Here is a 27,607-nt window from a genome sequence, read left to right on the forward strand (position 1 = left end):
ACGTACCGTTATTTCTTGCATTCATTTCAGTACTCGAACGTCGTAAATCAGCACAAAAATTTTAGAACCAGATTATTAGTCATACTGAAAGACATTAGAAAGTCTCAATAAAAGATAAAGAACTAGAACGTATCACGACGAAGAGAAGTAAAAGTTAAGTGCATGGACATCACAAAAAACGACCGAAACAATTAGAGACAAAGTTGGACAATCAAGTTTCATGATTTTGCTAGCATTTTGTTTTAGTCACGTTTTACTTCAGAAGCCTGATGGTTTTCCTGAAAGCCGTTTGTCACAGACTGCCACAAGTTTGCCACTTGATTCGCGGGCAACAGCATGAACTGCTGTTGGCTTAGTTGCTTCTCCTAACATTCCCCGAATGCAGTCGTGACCATGTTCAACGGAAAGGCTTTCCTCGATGGCTTTGGAAAAGCCTTCTTCTAAGTACACTTTATTTGGTACCAGCTGATTGTGAAGCCTGGGGTCATTCACAGCGTCGCATATGTTCGTGTCAAAAATCAAATGGCGTACAAGAGATAAAGCTACACCAGAAATAATTCTTGACCCACCAGCGCCGCCTATAGCGAGTTTTGCGTTTCCGTCTTGGTCAACTAGTATTGAAGGACACATTGACGACATTGGTCGCTTGCCTCCTTCAATAAAATTTTTTGGACTTTGTGGAAGTCCATACGTTTTTCCAGATTCTCCAAAACTAAACGCTGTCATGTCACCGTTTAGAAGGACGCCTGTTGACTTACTCAAAATTTTACTTCCAAAATTTATTCCAATTGATGTAGTCATTGATACAGAGTTGCCATCTTGATCAAAAACAGCAATATGTGTTGTTGCTGCAGAATCATAGCTGTCTGCTGAACTGTAATCAGCCTGGACGGTCAAGAAGTCGGTATAGTACTTTCTCATAGTCCGTACTCGGCTTTTTATTTTTGTTCTTACCAAATTGGCTGTTCTTTTTTGACCGATGTATTCCGCCATGTAGGACACGGAACTATGGTCCTCTTTAGGTAGATTATCTTTAGCAGGATCGCCGAGAACATTTCTTCCTGCATAGCCAAACTTCAAACTTTCTATAAAGCGGTGAAATGATGTAGATTTTGCTTTGTCTGATGACGTCATTCCAAATCCTTCCAAAATATTATTTATAAGCTGTTGAATTATTCCACTGGCTGGCAGCGGTACCCCGTAGAGAGTGTTTCCTTGAATGTCTCCTATTGTGACATCTTTTCTCTGAATTTCGTAGTCGTAAAAATCCGAAGTAGTGAGAACTTTGTTGGAACCCAAATCATCTACCAACGTCGTCGCTAAAGCAGAGTAGAAGTGGTTAGACCCATGCTCGGCAACTCCTCGTAGCGTTTTCGCCAACTGAGGTCTTATAATTTCTGTTCCCTCTTGGAGCAAAATTCCGCCTGGCTTTACTAATTCTATGAGAGGTGAAAATTCTTCTACGTCGTTGTCAAGATAACTAAAATCTCCGTCCTTCGGGTCACCCACAGATAAAATTTGTATGGCAGATTCTAAGTCTTTGCTAACGCGAAATCCGTTTTCTGCGAGACTAATGGCTGGTTCAAATAGCTTTTTCCAAGTAACATGACCAGATCCGAAATTTTTCCACATGTACTCTAATGCTCTCAGTTCCCCTGGCACGGCAACAAACTTCCCTGGATATGCAGACATTTTTATATCGTTAAGCATTGATTCAGTGGCGTGTGACGACGCCTGACATCGAAAGTCAACAGCAGTAGAAGATTTTGAAGATTTGTTGTACACAACTAAGTACCCTCCTCCCCCAATTCCCGACGATTGAAACTCGACTACTCCTAAACACAATTCTGTAGCGATTGCAGCATCAATAGCGTTTCCATCGTCATTTTCCATAACACTGCTTCCGATATCAGAACAGGTTTTTGAAGAAGAAGCAACGGCAGCTTTAGAGTAAGTAGCACATTCAGGACCGGGTGAGTCATATTGAGGTGGATCATATTGAGGAGAGTCTTCCTCCAAAAGGTCTTTTTTTGAAACAACAGCTGGTACCAATAAAACCGCAACAAAGGTAAAACCAAATATAGCGATGATGAACACTTTTCCTTGCAACCACCAGCCACAATCACACTTGAATTTATCTGAGCCGCCGCTTTCGCCGCTTCCACCGCTTCCGCCGCATCCGCCGCATAAGCATGCACATTTGCTAAAACCACTCTTAGCAGAAACTATCCAAAACGCAAACAGTAGGAAGGCTGCCCACAAACTTAGGATAACGGCGTAACGAACAGGCCCATCGTAGTCATTCAACTTTGGCAAAATTCGCGCGTCGATGACGACAATTCCGATCCACGAAAGAGCAAGGAAAATGTTCCAAAAAACAGAATATTTCGTACATCTCATAGCAAAACACTGTAACTAAGAAAGTGCGCTATATGCAAATGAACGCACGTGAGCTAAAAACGAGTAAAACATTTTTACTGATTGGTATAATCTCTAACCCAGAGACACTGTAACCAATCATCGCCAAGCGCCAAGGCTTGATTGGCTGCTGCCGATTAAGTATCAGTGAAATCGCTGCGAATGGCATTTTAAGTATCTTGAAAGTTGAATCAATTATGAGAGAGACTGGGACAAACGGTTGTCAATCGTCGGGCATGAAAACAGATCATCTCAAGTAAAGTTAGATCGTAATGTCAACGACGAAATCGCCAGCGTTTAGTTCGAGCCTCTAATATTAGTTACCATCAAAAAGTCTGTGTACGGGTAAATTATAGGGGACACTCCTGAATAAAGTTACGCCCTGGAGGTATAAGGCTTGCCCTCCGCTTTCGCACTCGGTTGGAAAAGAACGCTTCGTGCTGTCGCAGGTAAGAAGCAGCCCTAAGTTGCGACTTATATGCCGGAAATGAGAAGTAGAGTACGTGTGTCTAAGAAACTACTTGTATGGTCTAAGTCGGTACTTTGCGATCAGAATTTCCTTGTCCAACCTAAGGTGACGCTCGGGTCTACGAATTAGTGCAAAGGGAGCGCCTCCTCAGGTGCCGGAAGATTTCTCCGAGTAGATAGGACCGTTTTCTAGCCGAATATTAATCAATAAGCGCGATAGAGCGCACACGAGTAATAGAAAAGGCAGAAGAAGTGACTTTGTGACTCCATCCGACGATTCGGAGCCAAAGCGACGGCGGCAACGCCCGTTTCACCTCGAGAAACGTTCGACGAATTCGTCGCCCACGCGCCCGCAATCTCCCGGATAATAATCCCCACAACAAAATTTCTTATTATCTTTCACAGTAGGACGAACATACGTAAACACTTATCGTGTCAACTTTTTCAAGGGGAGAAAACAGGCTACTTGTAGAATTCCAGTTCCTGCTGATCTTTATTGACGACTTTCTTGTAGGCCTTTTCAAAGTCTTTTGCGAGGATGATATATCGGTTTTACCTCACAGCATGCATGCCAGCCTAAAGAGAATATATCAAAAAATAAGCCGACTGTCAAATGATACTCGCCTCTTGACAAATAGCATTGATATCGGCCCCAGATATTTTATCAGGACGTGCTACATCTAAATATTGAAAAATCAATATTATTTGGATTCTAATTGATAAATTTTTTACAGTCTTCTAGATCGACTTCGTCGGATAGATTCATTCTGCCCGTCACCGAGGAGAAAATGAGACGTTTTTGACGTCGATCTGGCATGGAAAATTCTATTTTTCGATCGATCCAAACGTTCGAGACGTAGAAAAGCCGGATCAAGAGCATCAGTCCTATTAGTAGTAACCTAGAAAAAAAGTGATATTGACGTTATGAGGGAATGATTGATTTTACTTTGACGTTTTGATTTTGATAAAATTCGTTCATCTAATTCAATAGCTCGAGAATTCACTGTACTTCTCTATCAGCTACAGAACAGAAAGCAAATAAATCAATAAACAACTATGTACCAAATCAAAAACATCCCTCTGCTTATTGAATTTATACATGTCTATCAAGTGACCTATTTTACGTTCAAAAGGCGAGATCTCGCGTCCCCAGTACCAAGTATTAGAAACCAATGTCTATATTATGATATAACTGCTTCATTTCGCGACTTGGAAGTGGTTTGTGTAGGGTAAGATGGATCGCTTACGGAAGAATAAGTGCGATAGAGCGCACTGGTTGAAAGGCGGCGTAGGGGAGCTTTGCCTTATGACTTTTCGACTAGCTTCGAGATCGATCTCTTGCGCGTTTAGTTCGATCGTCGCTGAAGAGAATTGCGATGAGGAGAGTTGACGCCTGCCTGCGTGACAAAGAAAAGGAGTTGAGGTCCAGGCGACACCGTGAGGATGACGAGTAGACATTAAACTACTGGAATAGGCGGTTGAGGAACGGTGAGACCGATCTGCGTTCGTCGTAGGCAACGACAAACATTTCCTACTTCTGTCCACATACGGGGTTTAGATGAAAAGACTTCAGGATTTCGTTGTACCTTCCACGCCTCGTACGTCGATCCTTAGCCCCATTTCTTGAGTTCAATCGCTTAAGTAGACATCAGAGTACTGGAGTAGCTTGTAGAAAAACGGTGAAAGCGATTCATGTGGCTGAACAGAGGAAATACTTGTCATACCGCGTTTTTGAGCGCCAGCTTGTCTAACAAGCTACTAGTCCTGACAACAGTCTAGCTATCATTCATTTCAGGTCTCGAACGTCTAGTAAATCAGCACACATATTTTAGAACCAATGCTGCTGCAGATTTTATTAGTCATACTGCACGACCCTGAAAAATGAGAAAATCGAAAAATCGAAAAATAAAAAACCATAAAGTACCATGACGAAGAGAAGTAAAAGTTAAGTGCATGGACTTCACAAAAGACGACGGAAACAAAGAAAAACGTCAAATTTTAAGTTGAGCTATCAAGTTGCATGATTTTTCTAGCATTTTGGCTTTAGTCACGTTTTACTTTAGAAGCCTGATGGTTTTCCTGAAAGCCGTTTGTCACAGACTGCAACAAGTTTGCCGCTTGATTCGCGAGCAACAGCGTGAACTGCTGTTGGCTTAGTTACTTCTCCTAGCATCCCCCGAATGCAGTCATGACCATAATAAGAAAGACTTTCCTGAATTGTTTCAGAAAAGTCTTCTTCTAAGTACACCTTATTTGGTACCAGCTGATTATGAAGTCTGGGATCATTCACAGCGTTGCATATATTCGTGTCAAAAATCAAATGGCGTACAAGAGATAAAGCTACACCAGAAATAATTCTTGACCCGCCAGCGCCGCCGATAGCAAGTTTTGCGTTTCCGTGTTGGTCAACTAGTATTGAAGGACACATTGACGACATTGGTCGTTTGCCTTCTTCAATAAAATTTTTTGGATTTTTTGCAAGCCCATACGTTGCTTGAGATCCTTGGAAACTAAACGCTGTCATGTCACCGTTTAGAAGAACGCCTGTTGACTTACTCAAAATTTTACTTCCAAAATTTATTCCAATCGATGTAGTCATTGACACAGAGTTTCCATCTTGATCGAAAACAGCAACATGTGTTGTTGCTGCGGAGTCATAGCTGTTTATTGAACTGTAATCAGCTTCAACGTCCAAAAAGTCGGTATAGTACTTTGTCAGAGTCTGTGCTCTTTTTTTTATTTTTGTTCTTAGCCAATTAGCTGTTCTTGTTTCACCAATGTATTCCTCCATGTAGGACACGGACCTTCGGTTCTCTTCAGGCAGATTATCTTTAGCAGGATCACCCAAAACATTTCTTCCCGCAAAGCCAAACTTCAAACTCTCTATAAAGCGGTGAAACGATGTAGCTCTTCTTTTGTCTGATGATGTCATTCCAAATCCTTTAATAATATTATTTATAAGCTGTTGAATTATTCCACTGGCTGGCAACGGTACCCCGTAAAGAGTGTTTCCTTGAATGTCTCCTATTGTGACGTCTTTCCTCTGAATTTGGTAGTTTTGAAAATCTGAAGAAGTGAGAACTTTTGTGAAACCCAAATCATTTACCAATGTCGGCGCTAACGTAGAGTAAAAGTGGTCAGGTCCATATTCGGCAACTTCTCGTAGCGTTTTCGCCAACTGAGTTCTTTTAATTTCTGTTCCCTCTTGGAGCAAAATTCCGCCTGGCTTTACTAATTCTGTGAGACCTGAAAACTCCTCTACGTCGTTTTCAAGATAATTGAAATGTCCGTCTTTTGGTGAGCCTGCATTTAAGATTTCTATAGCACGTTCTAAATCTTTGCTAACGCGAAATCCGTTTTCTGCAAGATTAATGGCTGGTTCAAATAGCTTTTTCCAAGTAACACGGCTCCTATTTTATCTCTGGTTACAGCATAGATGGTTACAGCTGCTTATAGTCAAACAGGGGCAGGGCGACGGCGCGCGCGCGCGAGGAATGCGATCGTGACGTACCGAGCGCCCTCCGACAGCGAGAGCGCTACAAACACAAACAAGTTGAAAAGACTCTTTTTCCTTTTTGAATGGCTGTAGGCTCGGCTCACGACGAGAAAGGTAACGACCTTCGCGCGATCGCCGCCGTCGCCGCTTGGGTCTACGCCTCTATTGTAACAGGTCGTTACAGACGCATCGTCGCTCTGTTCGTCGTCGTCTTCTTTGTTCTCACGTGCTTCGCTCAGCCGTGCCGGCATTGTTCGCCATCAGGATGCGACGAAGCATCGTGTATGGTATGTGGCTCTGTAACGAATCAATGCGATTTGGATTTCGACTGTTTGCATGGTTTCCAACAAATCGCTCGTTCCCCCAACTCCCTGCAACGCAACTGCACAGACAACTTCCTTTTCACTGACTACCACCGCCAGCACCACATCTCTTCTTCATTCCCCTCTACCGACAACGACGATGTTAGTAAAAGGACAATTTTCGTCCTTATTGTCACAGTCTCAGTCCATGATCTCACCTTCCCTCCAAGTAAGCGTTCACTTTTCAGCAGCAACATCTTCATCATCTTCTGAGCTGCTCTCTTCATCATTCTTTCTTTCTTCTTCTTCTTCGACTGTCTCTTCGTCTTTGCCTCAGTCTAGTTAAACTTCAACTTCGTCATCGTCTTGGTCATCTACTTCAATCTACTCTGAGCCGACGACTCCGAGACCGAGTACTCCAGAACCAACAACAGTAGATATTGACGAATGTCTTTCAAATCCTTGCCAAAATGGTGGAACATGCTTCGACAGAATCGACGGATTCTTCTGCCGATGTCTCTTCGGTTTCACTGGGCTTCTTTGCGAAAGCGGTAGTCCAATTAGCAAATGCGGTATACTTGCTTTTCTGTGACTTTTTCTAGACATCGACGAATGTGTATCTATGCCTTGCGAGAACGGCGGAGCTTGCATTGACGGAGTGGATGTGTATACGTGCCAGTGCCTGGACGGCTTTACCGGAGATCAATGCGAAACGAGTAACATTCTACGCTTTTGACTGTGCGCGAGTGTTTTTAATTTTACTAGATATTGGCGAATGTTTGTCTGATCCTTGCCAGCATGGCGGAACCTGCGTTGACAATATCAACGCCTTCACTTGCATTTGCACGATTGGGTACACTGGAAACGTGTGCGAGACGAGTAAGATTTAGTTTTGTAGCGCAAACGTTTAGTCATCAGGGGCGGCTTTTTGAAACTCTTTAGACGCTGACGAGTGTGCCTCTTCTCCCTGCAAGAGCGAAGGAACGTGTGTCGATGGACTTGACATGTACACGTGTGCCTGCATGGATGGCTACACCGGAAGCCAATGCGAAACAAGTAAGCAAATCTTTTCGTGAACTTTAGTGAGATTTCGAATCTATGTTTCTCTTTCTTAGATATAGACGAGTGTGCTTCCACTCCTTGCAAAAACGGGGGAACATGCGACGACGGAGTTGAAGGATACACGTGCAACTGCAGGAACGGCTACATTGGAGACAATTGCGAAACAAGTAATTTTTTCGTAGTGAGTCCTATTATCTATTCTCTTTTTGTTCTACTAGATATTGACGAGTGTGCTTCTTTTCCTTGTGGAAACGGAGGAACGTGTATCGATGGTGTTGACAGTTACACGTGCGATTGCCTGGATGGCTACACAAGCGACGGTGAATCGTGTGTCGAATCAAATGTGTGCACAAACGGATCGCACACGTCACGCGAATGCTGTTTGCATATTAACGGATCACGGGTTTGATTGTTCTTGCACGATCGGTTACAAACCTGATGGCTCCGAAACACCGGTCAATCGACCTACGTGCATTGATTGCAACGAATGCCTCGGTGAATGCCCAGAATCAATTGCCGATAAGGGTGCTTGTCACGTGAACGTCGATTGCACAAACACGCCGGGATCGTTCAATTGCACGTGCAAAGCTGGATACGTACCACAAGCTGGAAATTCCGCAGCTCGTCCAGTCTGCATCAAAACCGACGAGTGTGCCAGCATAATTTTATGACTGCATAGCGGACTTTGTGTACACGCTGCTGAAATATATTAGACGAAACCACTACAGCATAATAGAGAGTGCATAAATTAGACACTATCAGCCAGAAACTTTTGACGCTCTGCCGTATGATAACTGAGCTCCTGCTTTGTAGTTAATGATTTCTTTCGAGATTTCATTTCGTAACAGACGTGTCTTAGCCATCATCGAGCAAGGAAAATTTTGGTGACTTCGGTCGTCTAATTAGGAGTCTAACATGGCCTGGGACACTCCTAAATAAATTTACGCCTTTGGAGGCGAGCAATAGTATGAGGCTTGCCCTCTGCTTTCACACCCGGTTGGGAAAGAGAACGTTAGGTGCTGTCGCGGACAAAAGCAGCCCTAAATTGCGACTTACATGCCGGAAATGAGCAGGAGAGTACAGTGTACGTGTGTCTACGAAACTATGGTCTAAGTCGGTATTTTGGATTTTCCGACCAGGATTTCCTTGTCCAACCTAAAGTGCCGCTCGGATCTCCAATAAGCGCAAAGGGAGCGCCTCCTCAGGTGCTGGAAGATTTCTCCGAGTAGATAGGACCGTTTTCTAGCCGAATAGGCGCGATAGAGCGAACACGAGTAATAGAACATGAAGAGGAAGTGGCTTTGTGACTTTAGCCAACGATTCGGAGCCAAAGCGACGGTGGCGACGTCCGTTTCACCTCGAGAAACGCTCGACGACATCTCCGCCATGTGCCCGCAATCTCCCGGATAATAATCCCACACAAAAATTTCTTATTAGCTATATCTTCACGTCACCTCTCCCACAGTAGAACGAACATACGCAAACACTTATCGCCTCACTTTTTCGAGGGAGAAACAGGCTACTTGTAGAATTCCAGTTCCTGCTGATCTTTATTGACGACTTTCTTGTAGGCCTTTTCAAAGTCTTTTGCGAGGATGATATATCGGTTTTCCCTCACAGCATGCATGCCAGCCTAAAGAGAAAATATCAAAAATGAGCCGGCTGTCAAATGAGACTCACCTCTTGGCAAATAGCATTGATATCGGCCCCAGATATTTTATCAGGACGTGCTACGTCTAAATATTGAAAAATTAATATTATAATTAATTATTAATTTTAATTTTTTACAGTCCTCCAGATCGACTTCGTCGGATAGATTCATCCTGCCCGTCACCGTGGAGAAAATGAGACGTTTTTGACGTCGATCTGGCATGGGAAATTCTATTTTTCGATCCAAACGCCCCGGACGTAGAAGAGCGGGATCGAGAGTATCAGCCCTATTGGTAGCCATAATAACCTTAGAAAAAAGGAGCGAATGATATTGACGTTTCGGGGAATCATTGGTTTCACCTTGACGTTTTGATTTTGATCAAATCCGTCCATCTGATTCAATAGCTCAAGAAGAATTCGCTGCACTTCTCTATCAGCTACAGAAAGCAAATAAATCAATAGGCAATTATGTACAAAATCAAAACATAGCTACGACTTAAAGATTTATTAGAAAAAAGTACAAAAATTAAATTCTTTAGCAGTTGAATGACATCAAAGGACATAATGCAGTAATTATGAAGTTAATAATACAGTACTTCTTGCCTTCTAAAGAACCATTTATTAATTAAATACAGTACATGGTGACGTCAGAAACACAAATTTATATAATGATTATTTATAAATACACCCCATTGCAGCCCGCCTATACAACAATACTCTATGATCACATCACAAATACCAATTTATATAGTCATTTATTCATTTATTTATTTCACCTCCCTTCTTGAAGTACCAAGTATACTATTTTTTTCTAAACGCCTATCATTAGGGGTTCTATTCAAGACTAGTATCGACTATGCTAATAATTAATTAATTAACCACCCCCATTATCTTCTCACCTCCCGTCTGAGCGTCGAATCTCTTCGTCGCTATAGCATCGATCTCATCAATAAAGATAATCGCCGGCGCATTCTCCTTGGCCAAGCGAAAGACGTCGCGCACCATCCGCGCTCCCTCCCCAAATACTTCTGCATGAACTCGGACCCCACGACGCGAATAAAGGCGGCAGTCGTGTGATAAGCGACCGCCTTGGCGAGCATCGTCTTCCTGCATCCGGGCGGCCCGTAGAGCAGAACGCCGCGCGGCGGATCGATACCAATTTGCTTATATAAATCGAAGTGGGTGAGCGGCAATTCGACGGCTTCGCGCACTTCCTGCTTTTGGATGTCCAAACCGCCGATATCCGAGTACGTTTCCTCGGGTTTTTCCTCCGCTGTTACCATGGAGATGCTGCTGTCCGCTTCCGGCGGAAGAACGTCGACGAGAGCGTTGGAATGTTTGTGAAGAGCGACGCTCGATGAGGGTTTTAATAGTTCGCGATCGATTGTGCTGAGGATTCGGACGTAGTAGTTCGAGCCCGTCGTCGAGCCGACGATGCCGTACTTCTGATCGACGGCTTCGAGGAATTGGCCGATGACGAGGGGAACGGATTGGATTCGTTTCACCTCCTCTTCAGCGCGGACGTATTCGCGTTTCAAGTTCTTCTGTTCGTCCTGTGGGGAGAGGGGGAAGAAGATAAATCAATAATTTACCCACTAAAATATTTATTTAAAATTCGTTTGTTCGTAGGTCGTTCACAAAAATCGATAATTTAGCCATTGAATATTTTAATTTTGCCTAATTTTAAGCGACAGAGATATCCCACTAATTATTCTATCTCGTGTTTCAAAGATCTTTTGCGAGGGACAAGATAAATATATAATTTAGCCTCTAAAATTCTTTTGTTCGTCGACTCGTGTGAAGGGACAGTATTATCTGACTACTAATCAATCAAGTGAGCAATAGGAGATATTCACTAATTATTTACTCTATTACAGAACTGAGAGAACGAGAGACAGCGCTATTCTGAACCCAAGAGCTGCTCTGATTTCTGGCTAGAACTGAGGTTCTTTACACTAGAATCTTGTTCCACGAGACCACCGTTTCGAGCCCGTGAATAAACAGGAGGAATAAGAGGACTCTTCGTCGAGTAAACCGATGCATTCTCTAACTGGGGCCCCCTTCAATGCTACGGGCTCTCGACTCGAGATGTGCATAAATGCAGCATTCATTCTGCATAAATGCAGCATTCTTTCTGCATAAATGCAGCATTTATTCTGCATTAATTCACAGGGAGCTGAGCCTTTAATCTTAGGGTTCCCTCTTCCTATATTAGAAAGCTGGTCTCCTAATCTTAGGATGCCCTCTTCCTATATTAGGGAGCTGGACCACTAATCTTAGGATTCCCTCTTTCTATACATGTACAAGAGAGAAGAGTTGGCTAGTCCCTTGTAATTTCAGTGTAATTCAGAAGAGTCCCACCCGTCCCTTGCAATTTTATTGCACTGTATTGCAAGACAAAAGGGTCGACCAGTCCACGACTTATCCCCCTAACCCTAAACCCGCTTACTGAATCAACGTCAAGCCACTCCAAAATTCCTGACGACCGGCCACTCATTAACCGTCTCCTTCCTCCTTCTCCTTCCCCGTCCCCTCCTTCCTAACGGCCGCCGCTCTCTTCGCCGCCTTCTCCTCCCGAACTCTCGCCTCCTCAAACTCATCCTCCCTCGCGTCCATCAAATCGGCACGCGACTCCAAATCGACATTAAACGCATCGGTCTCGAACCACCCCCGGCGTGCGTCGTCGCCCGGGCGGCGACGGCGAATAGTATCGTCGTAGCGACGGCGACGGCGTTCGCTCGTGCTCCGCCGCGTCGTGCCACGGATTGAAAGGCGGGGAATTGTTGTAGTCGGACGCCGAGAAGGCGGCGTAGTCGCTCTCCGTCGCCGACGCGATTGCCGTGGAAGAGATCGCCGAGTTGGAAGTCGCCGCGATTGAGGCGTTCTTGGAGTTGGCGAGCGTACGATTCGTCGGAGATGTCTTCGAGCGTGCGCTCCTTTGGTTCGGCGTTCTTGTCGTCGACGACACTCGTCGACGACACTCGTCGACGTTTCGATTGGATCGTGATGACGGCTGTAGAGGAATCTGTGGAGAGGAGAAAGAATAAGTATTGAAATTCTATACAATATCGTTTATTATTTAGAGATGAAAAAAGATGTATTGGAATGTACTCGTATTCTATGGCTCTGTTTACCCAATATCGTTTATTTATTTATTTATTTATTTATTTATTCATATGAAGTCTCTTCTGATGCCACACAGGTATTGAGATTTTATAGCACTAGAAGAGAAAGCTCTCGTTCTAGTGTACGATTTTGTTTAGCTAATAGAAACTCTAAATTGATTCTTTATAGGGGAGCAAACACGACTGATAAATCATCATCAGAGGAAATGACTCCAGTTCTATCTAATTACGACTTTATCTAGTTCTTTTTAGGAGACAAACTTTAAGTCTACGTAGTAGGAGACTGTCCTGCAAGTGAACTTAACTTTGCATTGCATTTGGATACGAACAAGAGCTATTTACTTCAGTTTTGTAGTATAGAAAGCGCTGACTATCGAAAACGCCCTCTGCGTTCCCGTTTCTCGAAAGGGGGCCCTCCTGTTTAGGTGTACCTCGCCACGCGTCCGTCGTTGAGTCGCACGTCAACGCAGTGCGTCGAAACGGCCACTTGACGCACTGTTTGATCGTCGAATCCGTCGAAGGAGAGCTGGCGAATGCGAATGTCGTCTTGCTCCTTCTCGACGCTGCCTCCTCGGAGCGCGCGAAATATCTTTGCTTGAGTTACTTCCGAGCCTTCGTTCTCCTTGAGGTGAACGGCGACGAGAGAGAATCCTTTCGACATGGCGTTCGTAGAGACGGGGACCTGGCGAAACGTGTATAGCACGTGAGATGACGTCAAATGAGACCGTTGCGGCTTACGACGTCACGATAAAACTAGTAGGCGGGGCAGTTGCGAAAATCTGTGACGTCTTATCGATATCGCTCTATAACACGTGATCGCGTTTAAGTTAGTGGTCAGTGACGTCCCCAGAACGTCATCGAGATTGCGTAGGCGAGCCTAGCAACGACACGGGTATGGAGACACTTGCCCCTCAAAAGTGGGCGTTCCCAAAATTTTTTAAAAAGGAACTATCGAGGTTCGTTTATTCGACGAAAACGGCGGTGTAATTAAATTAATCGTTTCCGGTGGGCGGGAAAATTTTTTCGATGTACTGTTGCTATGCACAAAAGGCGATTTTGAAGATGACATTTGTATTATCGAGCGACTGACCTACACGCCGTAGCGTCGAAGTCATTAAGGACAAAACCCCGTTTTTTTGGCATATAGTAAGGGGTACTACTCTCTGGAAATGGAAATACCGATTAATGATATCCGATTTGACACGTGTATCAGTAACGATCGCGAGCAGTCTTGATCAGTGGTACTACTGACGCTGCTCCGAATCGGTACCGATAGACAGTGGAAAGAGTGTAGGCGTCTCTGGCTGTCCGCGTGCAATCGCTACGATTCTCGCGCGCAATCTCTCGCGTCCTACGATCACGTATCGTCGACGATCGAGGCAAATGTGGGTGCGAGTGTCTCGCACGACGGGCGCATCTCTCGCGTCGTACGATCACGTATCGTCGACGATAAAGAGAAATGTGGGTGCGAGTGTCTCGCACGACGGGAGGATCTCCGGATCGTCCGTCGCGCTGGGCTCACGCGAGTGGAGCGTGTCATCCCGCATCGAAGACGCTGGCCTCGTCGCCGATGTCTCGATGCAGGATAGTCAGAGCAAAGGCGGCAGAAAGTGTTTACGAGTTCCTGTAGGGTAAAAGAGCGCTTCTGTCGCCTCGAGTGCGCCAATTGCATCTATTCACCTCGCATACCGAGAAAACCACTCTGTAGGCACAGGTCATTCGAACTTTTATTAATCTACAAAGCTAAAAAACTATTCCTCTCCTAGCCTGCCACTAACTATCCCGCCAAGTCATTCTTCAAGCAAGCTTGCTAAACCACCAAGGATGTACTGTTTGAATTTGATCTGGCCTGTAAGATATTGAAATACAATCAAGAACTGCGTCAGAATCTTCAGAAAAAAGCCAGAATCTTCAGAAAAAAAGCCATGTGCAATAGCTTGATTGCTACGAGGAATTTCTAACTGACTTGTCTTCTGAATTTGCAGTCATTCAGTTGAAGATCAAACAGCTATTAGTAAATGTACTGCCAGAAGTTAAAGACTACCTTCTCGCTAGTCAAATAGACGTTACTAGGGAAAGTGACGCGCATAAGTAAATAGAAATCTAGGGGACCTCCTCATGCACCCCGTTGCCTCACCTTCTTTGCCATCTGACGCGTGGTCTCGAGAAGCTTCTGTTTCAGTGACGCCAGAATTGGCTCCCAAAATTCGAGTAGGAGTCGTAGAAATTCTCTTTGTCCGCCACCTACAAGCTGCTATCGCGCGCTAGAGAAAGATGGCTGACAAACAGCGGCGGCCATCGAGCGAGGCCTCTAGCGAGTCCGCCGAAGTAGAAACATGCTTGAGCTTGCACCACATCGACAAGGCGCACGTCAACCACGCGCTCTTCGAACCGAGCAAGGCGGTACGCGTCGAATCGCACGTTTCGAGCATGGAAGACTATCGTCGCCTCTACGACCAATCCATCAGCGATCCGGCGCTCTTCTGGAGCTCCATTGCAAAGCAATTTTACTGGAAAGAGCCGTGGAACGACGCGACAGTCCACTCGTACAACTTCGATCGTCGAAACGGGAAGATATTCGTCGAATGGTTCAAAGGCGGCAAAACGAATGTCTGCTACAACGTACTCGATCATCAGATCAAAGCAAAGAGTAATTGGTCAGTAGAGAGTACACATACACATAATTAGGCCGGAGATAATATTATATAACCTGAAAAGATATAATAGAATCTACAATTTTCAATTAAGATTTTTCTTACTAGGGTTGGCAATGATCCAGCCCACAGTCGCTCCATCACTTTCATAAGGAGTGAAGGTTCACCTTCATAAGGAATGAAGGTTTAACCTTCATAAGGAATGAAGGTTTAACCTTCATAGAGTCGATATCGAGTCGATATCGAGTCGATATCACCGCGCTCGGCGCGTCCAACTACAAAACCGCGTCTCGCATACTCGCCTACGTCGAACAGCAGCGCGACGCGCGTCTCTTCACCCGCGCAATCGCCCCGCCGACATTCAACGACCTCTCCCCCCTCCACATGCTCGCAATGCCGGGCATCGGTCGCTCGCCGCTCGCCCAGCACGTCATGCTCGTCGCGCGCCTACCCAAACTCTACACCGCTTCCCAGCTCCTCCGTCTATTCCAAGTCCGCTATCCGTCCGCCTATCGCGCCGTCCCATTCAAACGTCTCACCGAAGACGAAGCCGGCGATCTCGATTGCGACGTACTCGAGTCCGTCGACTCGGCGACGACGTCGACGGCGTCGCGTCGCGCCAGGACCAGCGCAAAGCGGAGGAAGACGAAAAGAGGAAGCGAAAGGAAGAGTCGTCGGTTCGCGGGCGACGTCGACTTCGCCTTCGACGCGGATCGTCGTCGACGGACGTGCGCATGGACGGACTCGTTTTCTTTAGCGATGTCGACGAGTTGCGACACGGGATGATCGACATGCAGCATTTTTCGATTTTCGCCGACATGCCGCACAATCCCGGGAATTCGTTCACTTCCGTGCAACATTTGCTTCGTATTAGTTGCCTTGGCGACGATTTTGTTAACGGCGAAAAAGGCTACGGGATCGATTACGATTACGATAGTGATGATGATGATGAGGATGGGGACGTCGACGAAGCGGCGGCGAATGAGGAGAACGAGGGACGGCCGGCTGGCGGGAGTGACGACGTCATAGCGGCGGTCGCGACGTCGCGTCGAAACAAGCTTTTGAAACAGGTTAAAGAGGAGAGGCTTCGATGCGAATTAATGGCTAAATTGCTCAGTTTTGACGAGGTAAAATAATATCTTATTAAATTATTCGTCGACGGGTTTTTTTTCCTTGCTCTTAGATATCGTCTTGGACTGATTCGTCTGGCGACACGGCGCTCTCCTGGCTCATCCACAGGCGTCGTCTTCTGGCAACCGTCACGCGCTCGCGCGAGAAACTCGTCGCCGAACTCGAGCGGACAGCGCGCAGTCAAACGACGACAATAGCGCAGAAAACAGAGTCTGGACTCGACGATGAGGGTCCGATAGTCGTAGACGATGCGCCTGAGGAAAAAGACAAAGAAACCGAAGTAGCCATGCCATCAGACTTTACGTTTTGACGGCGTAGGCGCGTCTCCCTTTTCCACTGGGGCCCCTTCCGTTGCACTGAACCCCTTCGCTATGGCCCTAAAACTATCCCATGACTTTACCGGAGCGACGGACTTAGAACCGTTGCCCGTAGCAACCGAATTTCAAATGGTCGCCTCGTGGCCAATGGTCGCGACGACGTTACGCGGTTACCTAGACGAACCCGGAAGTGACCAGGAAGAAACGGATTCGCGTCGCGTGGACGCGTTCGTCGTCCAATTGATGACCGAACCGAACGAGAAACTCGTGAACGAACTCATGACGACGATCGTACGCGACGATCTCGCGACGACAGCGACGATCGCAGCGTCATTGAACGCTTAGACCAGTCCGAAGCGTTCCGCGTGGGTCGCGCGTTCGTACGCGCGCTCGCGCGCTACATAGCGCTGATCGAAGGCAACTACGATCCCGCCGACGTTCCCCCGAGTCTCGGGCCCTCTCTCGCCGATCGCGCGCTCAAACGATGTCGCGTCGTCATGGCGACGTTCGGTTTTCTCGCCGTCTCCGAGCTCGCCGAGTCGGCGGAATCGATTCTGCTTCCCGTTCGACTCGGCGTCGCCAAGCCGCAGACGATCGCCGCGCTTCATCCGAACTCCATCACTTCGTTGACGAATACGTCGTTCGGCGCTATGCGACTCGCTGTCGAGCGCCGACGGCGCGGTCCGGGCGAGATAGACGCGCGGTTGTTTTTCACGCAACTGCGCTCCGCTGTGCGTCTCCGCGCGCCGAGCGCCGCGATTTCCCGATGCCATCTACCCGTCTCCGGACTTCGACTCTGTCATAACTTAACGCTGTACTCGTGGGACGAGAGCGATGATAGCGACGACGACGCCGATACGGCGTTGCCGGGGAGAGTCTATTGGGCCGATCCGGTGACGAACGATGACGACCAGCAGCCAATGGACGAATCGTTTTTCAGCTCGACTTCAAATTCAGACGATTCGGATGATAGTGATGATGGGGGGCGGGGAAGACGGCAGCGGCGGCGGCGACGCGGACGGGCGCAGGGGTCGCGTCGCACTCAGCGAAATTTTGAGGATTATTATAATCCGCCTGATGAGGATACGTTCACGGAGATATCGCCGCTCGATCATCCGTTTTCGTGGGCCGTCGACGCGAGGGGAATCGGAGGGATTGGTAATGAAACCGCGGTACGAAACCCAAATGCTGGAAATCCGGTAAGGGCATAGATTAAAAAATCTATAATTTATTATTTGGAATTTTTTCTCTTTTTAGTTTTCTCAGAATCCGACTCCTGCTCTCAATCCTATTCACGTGCCTTCTCTGCGCTACGGCGTCTGCTACTTGGCTCGTCTCTTCGGTCGCATGGTAAAAGAAACCATGGACGTTCTTCAAGCGACAGCCGGCGACAAACTTCCGTCTCCCTTACCACTGAGCGACTATCCGCTTGGACAAGAAAAGGAACCCTCGGAGGCAATAATATATAGGAGATAGGGGTTTCTCGCTTATTTTTCTGTCTAGGAGGGTCTAGTCAAATTGGAACTTCCCCCTGATGCAGTTGACGTTCTCTGCATTCGTGTCGTAAACGTTCTGGAGAAGAGCTGGCAATGGGTAGCGCAGATTCTAGATATTTTTGAATCGCAGCTCATTGACGGAACCAAGTTCGACGCTCACGTAAGACCTTGTATACGCTTTAGTTCGTTACCTCTGTTATTGACTCTATTGTTCCTTTAGAAATATGCCAAGATGTTGCGTGCCGATCGCGAAGAGCGTCCGCGTCGCAGCGACCCCTTTGGAAGCAGCAAAGACAAGGCTGTTCACAAGGGCGCCAAGCCGCCGGAATACCTCAATTTGCTACTCAAAACGCACACGAACGAAGGGCAGAATTGCATGCCTATCCTCGATGCAGAAAGGTAGGATACCTAATGCGTTTATTGAAAGAGTACCTGAACTTTCTGTCTAGTTATGAACATGTTGTCTATGTTCTTGATGCCCTTATGTACACCCTCAACAAATGGCATAAAACGACGGAAATCTACGCCTCAAGAAAGACGTCAGCCGACGCAGATAAACGCGAAAGCGACGCTTCCCTACCTCGCTTCATCGGCCACTCGGACTCCGCTTTCGACCGGGAGCAACTTCTCAACGAGGCGTTCTTCGACGGTCGCGTCAGCCCCGTTGCACTCGACGTTCCCATCACTGAACAGAGCCAATTCATGGGACCCTTCGCTCCACCGCAGTCAAACGTCTTCGACAGAGGAAGTCAGGTTACGTCACCAAGACAAGCCGGAATGTTAGCCGCAGCTCAAAGGTAAAAACCTAATTTTTAATTAAAAATTTCAAATTTTTAATTGAAATTTTTAATTGAAATTTTTGATTTGATTTTTCTAAGTAGAGTATTAATATAAAATCTAATTTTTAATTGAGAAATCATTTTTTAAATTTATTTTAAATTTAATTTTTCATAAGTAGACAATTGATTTTTACTCTTCTAGAAAAGAAGCTCTTCGTACTCCTGTTCCCAAGCCTTTGATGGTCCAGCGGTCCGCCGAGGCTGTCAGCTCTCGTTGGAGAACCGCGATTGATTTATTCTCCCAACTCTTTTTCGCTGACGGACCCGGTGCCGAGCGCAGTAACTTCCTATCGGTGCGTGCTGGCTTCGCCGGTAGAATGGCAAGGTAAACAAACACGAAAATTTTAAAATATATTTATTTATTAATTACTTATTTCTTTTCAGATTTCGTCGTCACGTTTCGGCTCTTCGTCACGGCTCGTCGTCGAGCTCGCGCGCCACGACGTCGACGTCGACGCCGAAGATTCTCACGTTCGAAATTCGACGCGATCACCTTCTCCAGGACACGCTCAAAGTGCTCGAGACCGACAAGCGAACGAAATACGTTGCCGTTCGCTGTCGCTTTATCGGCGAAGAGGGCAGCGGACCGGGCGTCACACGCGGCTTCTTCGCAAGCGTGGCCAACGAACTAAAGAAGAAAACCCCGGTGAGAAAGAGTGCAGTATAAGTTCAGTTCTTTCTTTATGGGTCTTGTGTTCGTTTCTTCGTAGGTACCTCCTGGCACTTCGCCTCTGTTTTTTGAGCCGGGCAAACAGCCGCAGCAGGCGGGGCTTTACTCGCCGCACCCGTTTTGGCGTGAAACGCCGAGAGACAAGGAACAAAGGGTTAGACAGTTAGAGAGAGGATTTTAATGATTTAATTAATCAATATTTCGTAGCCCAAGCGGAACAAGATTTTCTATTTCGTGGGAAAGTTTCTCGGCTACTGCCTCTGGTTTCATCATCCCATTCCCTTCATGCTGAGTCGTCACATAGCGAAATATCTCCTTGGAAGGTAATGTCTCAGACTCCTTATCATGGGCTCTAATTTTTCTTTTTAGGGATATTGCCTGGCATGACCTTGCTTTCTACAACGTCGAATTGTTTGAAGGCCTTAGGAAGATGATGGAGGACGCCGACGAGAAGAAAATGGGCAAGGAAGAGTTTCTATCGACGTACTGTCTTCACTTTGAGGTACAAACAAGAGTCAATTAATTAATTAAATCCTTCTAATTTTCCTTTTTCAGGCAACGATAGCTGGAAAATTAGTTGAACTGATTCCCAACGGATCAAAGATTCCTGTCACTCCTGATAGGGTCAAGGACTACGTTAGGTAAAATACTTTAGAGCTTCATTATGTGGTGTACATTTACGTTGAAGGCACTACGCTGTTCCAGTCATGGTTGACCGTGTCAAAGGAGAGCTGAGCAATCTCAGAGATGGACTCAAGAGCGTTATCAACTCAGAGCAACTTCAGGGTCTGACAGCTGAGGTAATATTATACAGAAAAATTATTAACGTTTTGGCTAATAATTTTTTATTTTATAGGATTTTCAGCTACTCTTGTCTGGTGGCGCGTCCAACGTGAGCATTCAACGCTTGAAGTCCGTCATAACGTTCAACAACGCGCACGGTTGCACAAACGAGACATTTGATCTATTCAAAAAGTACTAGTTATGCATGTTTTCATAAAAAAAAATCCTATATTAATATTGTCTCGTTTTTATTAGATGGTTTTGGCGCATCGTTGCCAAGTTGAATGTGACTCAGCGCCAGCAACTGCTCTACTTTGCTACCGGCAGCGCTGCGCTTCCCACGCCCGGAGACATCAGTCACGACGTATCTGCTGCCGGCCCAACAGGTGCGCGCAATTCCTTGCATCATTACTGGGGTAGACTTAATTAATTAACCTTTTTTTCAGCGATTACTATAGACGTCGTGCGCGGCGGAACGTCGTCGCTTCCCATGGCGTCGACTTGCGGTCAGCGGATGACGATACCTCTCTACGGGACGCGACGAATGTTTAGAAAAAAGTTGTTGCAAGCTATTCAGTGCCAAATCTACGGCCTTGGATGATTGGATGAGGGAATGAAATCTAGCTAAGGACCTAAGGTACGTATTTTATTACTTTCTTTCGTTTCTGGCTTCAAGACTCCAAATTTCGTTTCAACTTGCGAAGCCACCTACTTAATCATTACGTCACGCCATCCAAGTTAGACAGACAGTAAACACACATCGAGTTCAAATCAAACGACAAGACAGAAAATGTTTTTTTTTTTTAGTTGGGGAAGAACGTTCTGTCGACGACTGCGCATTCGAAATCGTAGTCGCTAGAAACGTTGAACGCTTCCTTGAACGTAGCCCCGAGCTGTCGCGAATCCCATTTGTCGGCTCGTTCGTCGTAGATCAGTAGTTGGTCATCGCCCACCAAATAGATCCTCTCGCCTTCGGGATCGCCGGCAATTCCATAATGCGACGATGTCGGAGAGGAATGCCCGACGGAGATATCATTGGTGCGCCTGTCCCAAACGAACACAGCGGAGCCAGAAAACTCGGTATCAGGTACTTCTTTAGTCTGCGTATATTTACGCATTGCTGTGTTCTTGCTCTTGCTCGCAGGACAATGCGGAGCCCTCATGACATAGATTCGTTCCCTCGCCGCCGAGCTGTAGCACCAGTTGACAGTGGCCCCGGGGACCCCACAACTCGAATGAAGAAGCATGATATTGACCCACCGATCTTCCAACGAATTATACGCCGTACAGCTGTGCAGTGTATCGTCAAACCCCAGCACGAAGATCTGATGCCCTATCGCAGACATCGTGAAGTGACTCGTGAGTCGTTGATGACAAGAAGCGACGCGCTCCCACCTTTCCCTCTCCGGTACATAGACCTCGCACATATTCGCCGCTCCTATGCCGATACTCATGCAGTAGACGAGATCGTTGCAAGCGACTATTTCGTGTCGGGCTCTCGGGCGCGATTCGACGGCTATGCTCTCCCAGGATTCCGTCTCGGCATTATATCTATGTACAGTATCTGACGTAGTACTGCACCCTGATACCTCTTCGTGACAGCCGAACGCGTAAATATCTCCGCGCGACTGCGCGATTCTCGTTCGCGCCATCGGCAATTTCAGCGACGGTAACTTACGCCACGTGTCGGAGCTAGGGTCGTATAACAGAACGTCGCTAGTCGTCGCGTTGCCGTCATTTTCCCTCGGGCTGCCGGCGACGAGCAGAACGCCGTCGCGATCGACTCGATCATCTTCGCCGAGATCGGCGAGACCGTAGGCCAATACTCTAAATTTGACCATCGACAAACGGACTAACTTCAACAGCGATTCGACGTGCACGCGACGAGCCGCTTCGTCGTTTTTCACCCACATTCGAATGACGTGCAGCAAAGGACTTTTGGAATCGACGGTTAATTTCTTGTGAACCAAAATGCGGCTGAATTGCTGGACGGGCAGCGCGAGAAACTCGTCGTCGCTAAAGAATTTTATAATGTTCTTCGCCACAACGCCTTCGGCGAGGTTACGCAGCCCTTTTTCGTCGTAGAGATCGGCGAAGACGCACAAGCTTAGGCAGTTGGCCACGTCGACGTGGTCAGTCAGCCACTCAATGACAGCTTCTAACAGTTTGTTGTACTGGAGATAGTTGGCTGCCGCGTAGATGTCCTGCACGCCTTCGTGCGTCTTGGGAATGGCGGCTCTTCCGCTGTACGAGTATTCGATTAGCGCTTTGATCGCCGATCCCGTGAGGTTCGGAAGAGCGACGTCCGTTTGCTGACTCTCTAGAAAGCCGTCCCGGTCGAACATCGATGAAAAGACGGGGCTCGCGGCGGCGAGTATGACACGGTGAGCTGGAATTCGTTCTCCGTCTCCGCTGACGATGACGACGTCGCAGAGATACTTCGACTTTAGGAACGAATCGAGATGGTTCAGCACACACCAACCGTGTATAGACCGATCGATCGGCCTGAAGTCTGTTTTGCTCCGTTTCCTTATGAATTCAGCCATATCAGTCATATAATCGAAGTCCATGACTTGCGCCTCTTTCACTGCCTCTCTCTGGAATGAATCAGCACCTGAATGTGGTAATACGTGTATGCCGCCGCGCATGACGTCACGCGTTTTGGAAAATCATATCGTTATTTATTTTGTCTCAAGCTATAAATCTGACGTCACAATGACGTAACCATGGGACGTCTCCTACTTTTTTAGTTCACGTGACTTACACGTCTAATTTTTTCGCGAAAAAACGATTAGCTCGCGTACAGCGTGCAGGCGCGCTCGCGTAGCGTTTCCCGACGGCGCGCGACATCAGATCGCAGCAGGCGAGCGTCTGCGATCCCGATGACGCTCCCTGTAATTGGTTGACGGCTAACATTCTCAATTTGGCTATTATTAGCTAATCGAATCACTCGCACATGCCAAAGGCGTCGCCACGGGACGACAGCTCGCGATCCCATTGGTCGAAAGCGATCTGGGACGATCGAACGCACAGCATTCACGCGCAGAGCTCGAAACTCTCATTCGAGCACACGACCCCGACGACGAAGGCGCTCGTCCGGACTCATTGGGCCGGACGACGTGGCGAGACGACGCCGCCACGATCGCGCGACGCGGTAAGCGGATCAATCGCCCTCGCTTTTCGACGATCGAACGATGAAATCGATGTTTTTAGGCTTCGATGCAAGAATCGAGCGCGCGGGGGTCGTCCACGAAGCCGTCGGCGCAAAACGGTAAGCGTAGCTCGTCTCTATCGACTGCCGTTCGCGATTTCTCACGATCTTTAGCTCGTTCGCGTGCTGGGAACGCCGCGAACTCGATCGATTCGTCGTACCGACGCGGAGAACGAAGACCGTCGCGCAGGCAGGCCAGGGATTTTGTAGCTCCGATTTTTTTTCTACGCGTTTTTGTTTGCATGCGTGTGTGTTTGCACGAGCGTAGGCCGGGGCCCCCAAGCGCATTCCGCCCACGCATCACGATAGATAGGCGTAGATAGGGCTAATCTCTAAACAGTAATCGGCCCCCCCTTTCGAGTTTTCCGTTCTCGTTGTACGTGCGTGTTTTCGTGTTCGTCTCGTTCGTCTCGTTCGTCTTTCGCGAGCGGCTCTTTTTAGCGGACCCTTTGTAGTTAGAGGTTTGCCGCTCGCGTGACGCACGTGCCGGTGCACGTGCTAGGTTAGAAAGCTCGGCGCATTTAGGCTAAACGTAGACGATAGGATCGAAGCCGTCCACATGAAACGTGTCCATTAAGGGTCCCACATCTTTGCTAATACGTGCAACACCTTTCCGACCCCCTAATCGACCCTATATCATCAATTTCAATATCATCATCAATTTCTTCAATTTCAATTTCATCAATATTTACAATAACAATTTCATCAATATCAACAATATCAATTTCATCAATATCGTCATAATCGTCGTAGTGGGTGGGAGGGATATGGGGCCCCCGCGTATGCATTACCTGTGTACGTGCAATGCATCTAATATTAATAATTTTTTTATATTTTTTGCCTTTTTTGTAGTTTAAATATTTTTGTAGTCGAAATGAGTTAAAAAATGTAATCCTAGTGTAAGTGGCCCTTTGGGGAAGTGGGCCTGAAGACAGAAGACTGGGCTGGGCTGAGGAAGGTTGCCCCGACGACGAAGGAGGAGCGATGGAAGCGTGTGTGGTAAATGAATCACTTTTGTATTAGCATTTTTTTAATAATCGGTTGTCTCTTTAGTCACACTTCAAGCACCGAGAAAGCTCACGTGACGTCGGAATTCTCAAGGTCAGATCGACGCGTCCGAATTCTCAAGTCAAGTCTCAAGATCGACGTCACAAGCAAGCCGGGATTTGTAGCCCCAAATTAGTCATACGCGAGCGTCGTTTTTTTTGTTTGCACGTGTGGGTGTGTGTCTGAACCCCGTAGGCCGCGGGCCCCCAAGCGCATCCCCTCCACGCATCACGATAGTCAGGACTAATATCTAAACCGATTAATCGACCCCTTCCTAGATTTTTTTGTTCCCTATAGATTAGAGTGTTTGTCGAGCGAGCGGCTCTCGTGTAGCACCCGTTGTAGTTAGAGGAAAAGCCGCTCGTTGTGACCACGTGGTTCCGGTGAACACGTGACGTCACACCAGGTAGCAAGCTCAGCGCATTTAGAAAGCTAATCGTAGTCTAGAGATAGAAAGCCGTCCAAATGAAACGTGTGCATTAAGGGTCCTACAGTACATTTCCGCTAATTCGTGCAACACCTTTTCGACCCGCTAACCGTCCCCATATCATCAAATTTCATCATCAATTTCTTCAAATTCATCAATTTCATCATATGAACAATTTCATCAGTTTCATCATAATAATAATCATCGTAGTGGGTGGGAGGGATACGGGGGCCCCCCGCGTGTGCATTACCTGTGCACGTGCATCTAATTTTAAATTATATTATTTGGTTTAGACTTTTTGCCTTTTTTGTAGTTTAATCAATTTTTATAGTCAAATGTGAGAAAACATAGTAATGCTAGTGTAAGTGGCTCTTGGAGAAGTGAGCCTGAAGAAAGAAGACCGGGCTGGGTGAAAGAGTCTTTGAAGAGAAACCGTCCCTGAAAATCTAAGGTACTAGTATTTAATTAATTTAGCATAATTAATTAGTGGAGATTCGTTTGCGAAAGATAAAGCCCTCAACTTTATCTTGAGGTCCTTAGAATCAAAGTTTAGGCCCTCAACTTTATCTTCAGTCTCTTAGAATCAAAGTTTAGGCCCTCAACTTTATCTTCAGTCTCTTAGAATCAAAGTTTAGGTCCTCAACTTTATCTGCAGACCCTTAGAATCTAAGTTTAGGCCCTCAACTTTATATTTAAATCCTTAGAATCATCGTTTAGGCCCTCAACTTTATCTTCAGGCCCTCAGAATCAAAGTTAAGCCCTCAACTTTATCTTCATGTCCTTAGAATCAAATTTAGGCCCTCAACTTTATCTTCAGGTCCTTAGAATCAAAGTTTAGGCCCTCAACTTTATCTTCAGACCCTTAGAATCAAAGTTTAGGCCCTCAACTTTATCTTCAAGCCCTTAGAATCATAGTTGAGGCCCTTCACTTTATCTTCAGCCCCTTAGAATCAAAGTTTAGGCCCTCAACGTTATCTTCAGGCCCTTAGAATCAAAGTTTAGTCGACCGCACAAAAGGTTAGAATTTCCAAGTGTGTGAAAGTCAAGATCAACAGCTCAGTTGAGCGAAGAAGAGGCGAGCCGGGATTTTATAGCTCCAATATTTTTAGTCTCACGCGAGCGTATTTTTTTGTGATTGCTTGTACGTCTGGGTGTGTGTCTGAACCCGTAGGCCGCGGGCCTCCGAGCGCATTCCACCCATGCATCACGATAGTTAGGACTAAAATCTAAACCGACTAATCGACCCTTTCTAGATTTTCCCTATAGAATTAGGTTGTTTGTCGAGCGAGCGGCTCTTTTGTACCACCCGTTGTAGTTAGAGGAAAAGCCGCTCGTTGTGGCCACGTGGTTCGGAATGAACGCGTGACGTCACACTAGGTAGCGAAGCTCACCGCATTAGAGGAGAACTAATCATAGTCTAGAGATAGGAAGCCGTCCACTGAACGAAACGTGTGCATTAGGGGTCCTACTTTTTTGCTAATTCGTGCAACACCTTCGCGACCCGCTAACCGTCCCCATATCATCAATTTCATCAATTTCATCAATTTCATCATCAATTTCATCATCATTTCTTCAAATTCATCAATTTATCGATATCAACAACGTCAATTGTCATCAACTTCACTGTGTCATCGTAATTAATAATCGTAGTCATCGTAATAAATGTGGGTCCCCGCGTTTGCATTGCCCGTTTGTACACGTGCACCTTGCATTTGTATAAATGGTTTCTTTTTATTTCCTACCAATTTCTTTTGTAGTTTGATATATTTTTATATTTTTGTAGTCAAAATGGGGAAAAATTTAGTAATAAGAGTGTAAGTGGTCATTGCAACTGGCCTGAAGAAAGAAGTGTGCCTTTCCAAGCAAAAAATGATAATAGAAGGGGCATCAGTCAGAAATCTGCAACGCAAGCGATTCTTCAAACGCCCGTCTAATTCCAGTGAAAGCAGATAAAGTTACGGAGCGCATTTCATCAATCAAGAAAAAGCACAGCAATTTTAAGCCGAATCTACAATAATAGAGAGCCCCAGAAAAAAAACTAAGCATCTTTTTCAAGATCTCATGTGAAAGAGAGAGTCAAGAAGTGCCTACAAACAATTCCACATAATTATCTCCTTCACAGAGAGCCCCTGAAAGATACATAGCCAGCAAACGTCACCTCTGTCAGTTAAGAAAAACGCAGCAATTTTGACCTGAGGCCATTACAGAAAGAGCTAAGTGAAAAGAAACGTTACCCATGTCATCTAACTTGAACGCCAGTTACGTCATCTGACAAGCCAAAGAGTGCTGCAGAAAAGGATACAAACCTATTGAAAGTAATCCCACGCCCACTGACCTAAACGATCGACGAATCAAAAAAAATGGAAATAGAACCTAGAGAACGCCCGGGCTGCGGCATGGGTCAGCTAATGTTTGACTAGATAGATGTACGGCTAAATGCTTCCGACCGTCCGCCCATGTTTTATCTAGAACTGTGGGTAGCTGTTTGTGGGTCGATGTTTTGGTATCAGG

The 27,607-nt window shown here is 46.4% G+C and overlaps 5 protein-coding genes, 2 long non-coding RNA genes and 2 pseudogenes across 8 annotated transcripts; 3 read left to right on the top strand and 6 right to left on the bottom strand.

The window, feature by feature from the left end:
* Positions 1-73: 73 nt before the first annotated feature.
* On the bottom strand, positions 74-2,656 carry LOC136195942 (glutathione hydrolase 1 proenzyme-like). The gene is made up of 2 exons (XM_065985432.1): positions 955-2,656; positions 74-885 (listed from the first exon to the last, which is right to left on the bottom strand). Exons 1-2 carry the CDS (start codon positions 2,398-2,400, stop codon positions 259-261), a joined length of 2,073 nt encoding a protein of 690 aa, XP_065841504.1. The 5' UTR covers positions 2,401-2,656; the 3' UTR covers positions 74-258.
* Positions 2,657-3,264: 608 nt separating this feature from the next.
* Positions 3,265-4,448, bottom strand: LOC136196067 (uncharacterized). 2 transcript variants are annotated; one of them, XR_010672064.1, is made up of 6 exons: positions 4,353-4,448; positions 4,134-4,283; positions 3,833-3,906; positions 3,619-3,785; positions 3,511-3,566; positions 3,265-3,462 (listed from the first exon to the last, which is right to left on the bottom strand). It is a non-coding gene; the product is annotated as an uncharacterized lncRNA (long non-coding RNA). The 2 variants fall into 2 exon arrangements; XR_010672063.1 differs by having other exon boundaries at positions 4,134-4,426.
* Positions 4,449-4,843: 395 nt separating this feature from the next.
* Positions 4,844-6,633, bottom strand: LOC136199431 (glutathione hydrolase 1 proenzyme-like). The gene is made up of 2 exons (XM_065989623.1): positions 6,398-6,633; positions 4,844-6,296 (listed from the first exon to the last, which is right to left on the bottom strand). The coding sequence occupies exons 1-2, from the start codon at positions 6,631-6,633 to the stop codon at positions 4,946-4,948; spliced, it is 1,587 nt and encodes a 528-aa protein (XP_065845695.1). The 3' UTR covers positions 4,844-4,945.
* LOC136196053 (fibropellin-3-like) lies at positions 6,369-8,546 on the top strand. Its single transcript, XM_065985570.1, has 7 exons — positions 6,369-6,496; positions 6,557-7,235; positions 7,287-7,400; positions 7,450-7,563; positions 7,627-7,740; positions 7,800-7,913; positions 7,965-8,546. The coding sequence occupies exons 3-7, from the start codon at positions 7,307-7,309 to the stop codon at positions 8,153-8,155; spliced, it is 627 nt and encodes a 208-aa protein (XP_065841642.1). The 5' UTR covers positions 6,369-6,496; positions 6,557-7,235; positions 7,287-7,306; the 3' UTR covers positions 8,156-8,546.
* A 626-nt stretch (positions 8,547-9,172) lies between these two features.
* On the bottom strand, positions 9,173-13,203 carry LOC136195993 (26S proteasome regulatory subunit 6B-like). The gene is given in 8 exon segments (XM_065985492.1): positions 9,173-9,379; positions 9,427-9,482; positions 9,535-9,703; positions 9,757-9,833; positions 10,296-10,412; positions 10,415-10,949; positions 11,846-12,421; positions 12,953-13,203. Coding segments are annotated over 7 exon segments (1,116 nt in total). The 5' UTR covers positions 11,894-12,421; positions 12,953-13,203; the 3' UTR covers positions 9,173-9,265.
* A 1,032-nt stretch (positions 13,204-14,235) lies between these two features.
* Positions 14,236-14,775, bottom strand: LOC136196077 (uncharacterized). The gene is made up of 3 exons (XR_010672065.1): positions 14,659-14,775; positions 14,488-14,590; positions 14,236-14,430 (listed from the first exon to the last, which is right to left on the bottom strand). It is a non-coding gene; the product is annotated as an uncharacterized lncRNA (long non-coding RNA).
* Positions 14,776-15,334: 559 nt separating this feature from the next.
* On the top strand, positions 15,335-16,616 carry LOC136196048 (uncharacterized; annotated as a pseudogene).
* Positions 16,617-16,677: 61 nt separating this feature from the next.
* On the top strand, positions 16,678-21,749 carry LOC136195936 (uncharacterized; annotated as a pseudogene).
* Positions 21,215-22,981, bottom strand: LOC136199436 (kelch-like protein 20). Its single transcript, XM_065989629.1, has one exon. The coding sequence runs from the start codon at positions 22,979-22,981 to the stop codon at positions 21,215-21,217; it is 1,767 nt and encodes a 588-aa protein (XP_065845701.1).
* Between the last annotated feature and the right edge of the window lie 4,626 nt (positions 22,982-27,607).

This window comes from Oscarella lobularis, chromosome 1 (genome assembly GCF_947507565.1).
Source record: "Oscarella lobularis chromosome 1, ooOscLobu1.1, whole genome shotgun sequence".
In the NCBI taxonomy this organism is placed as follows: Eukaryota; Metazoa; Porifera; class Homoscleromorpha; order Homosclerophorida; family Oscarellidae; genus Oscarella; species Oscarella lobularis.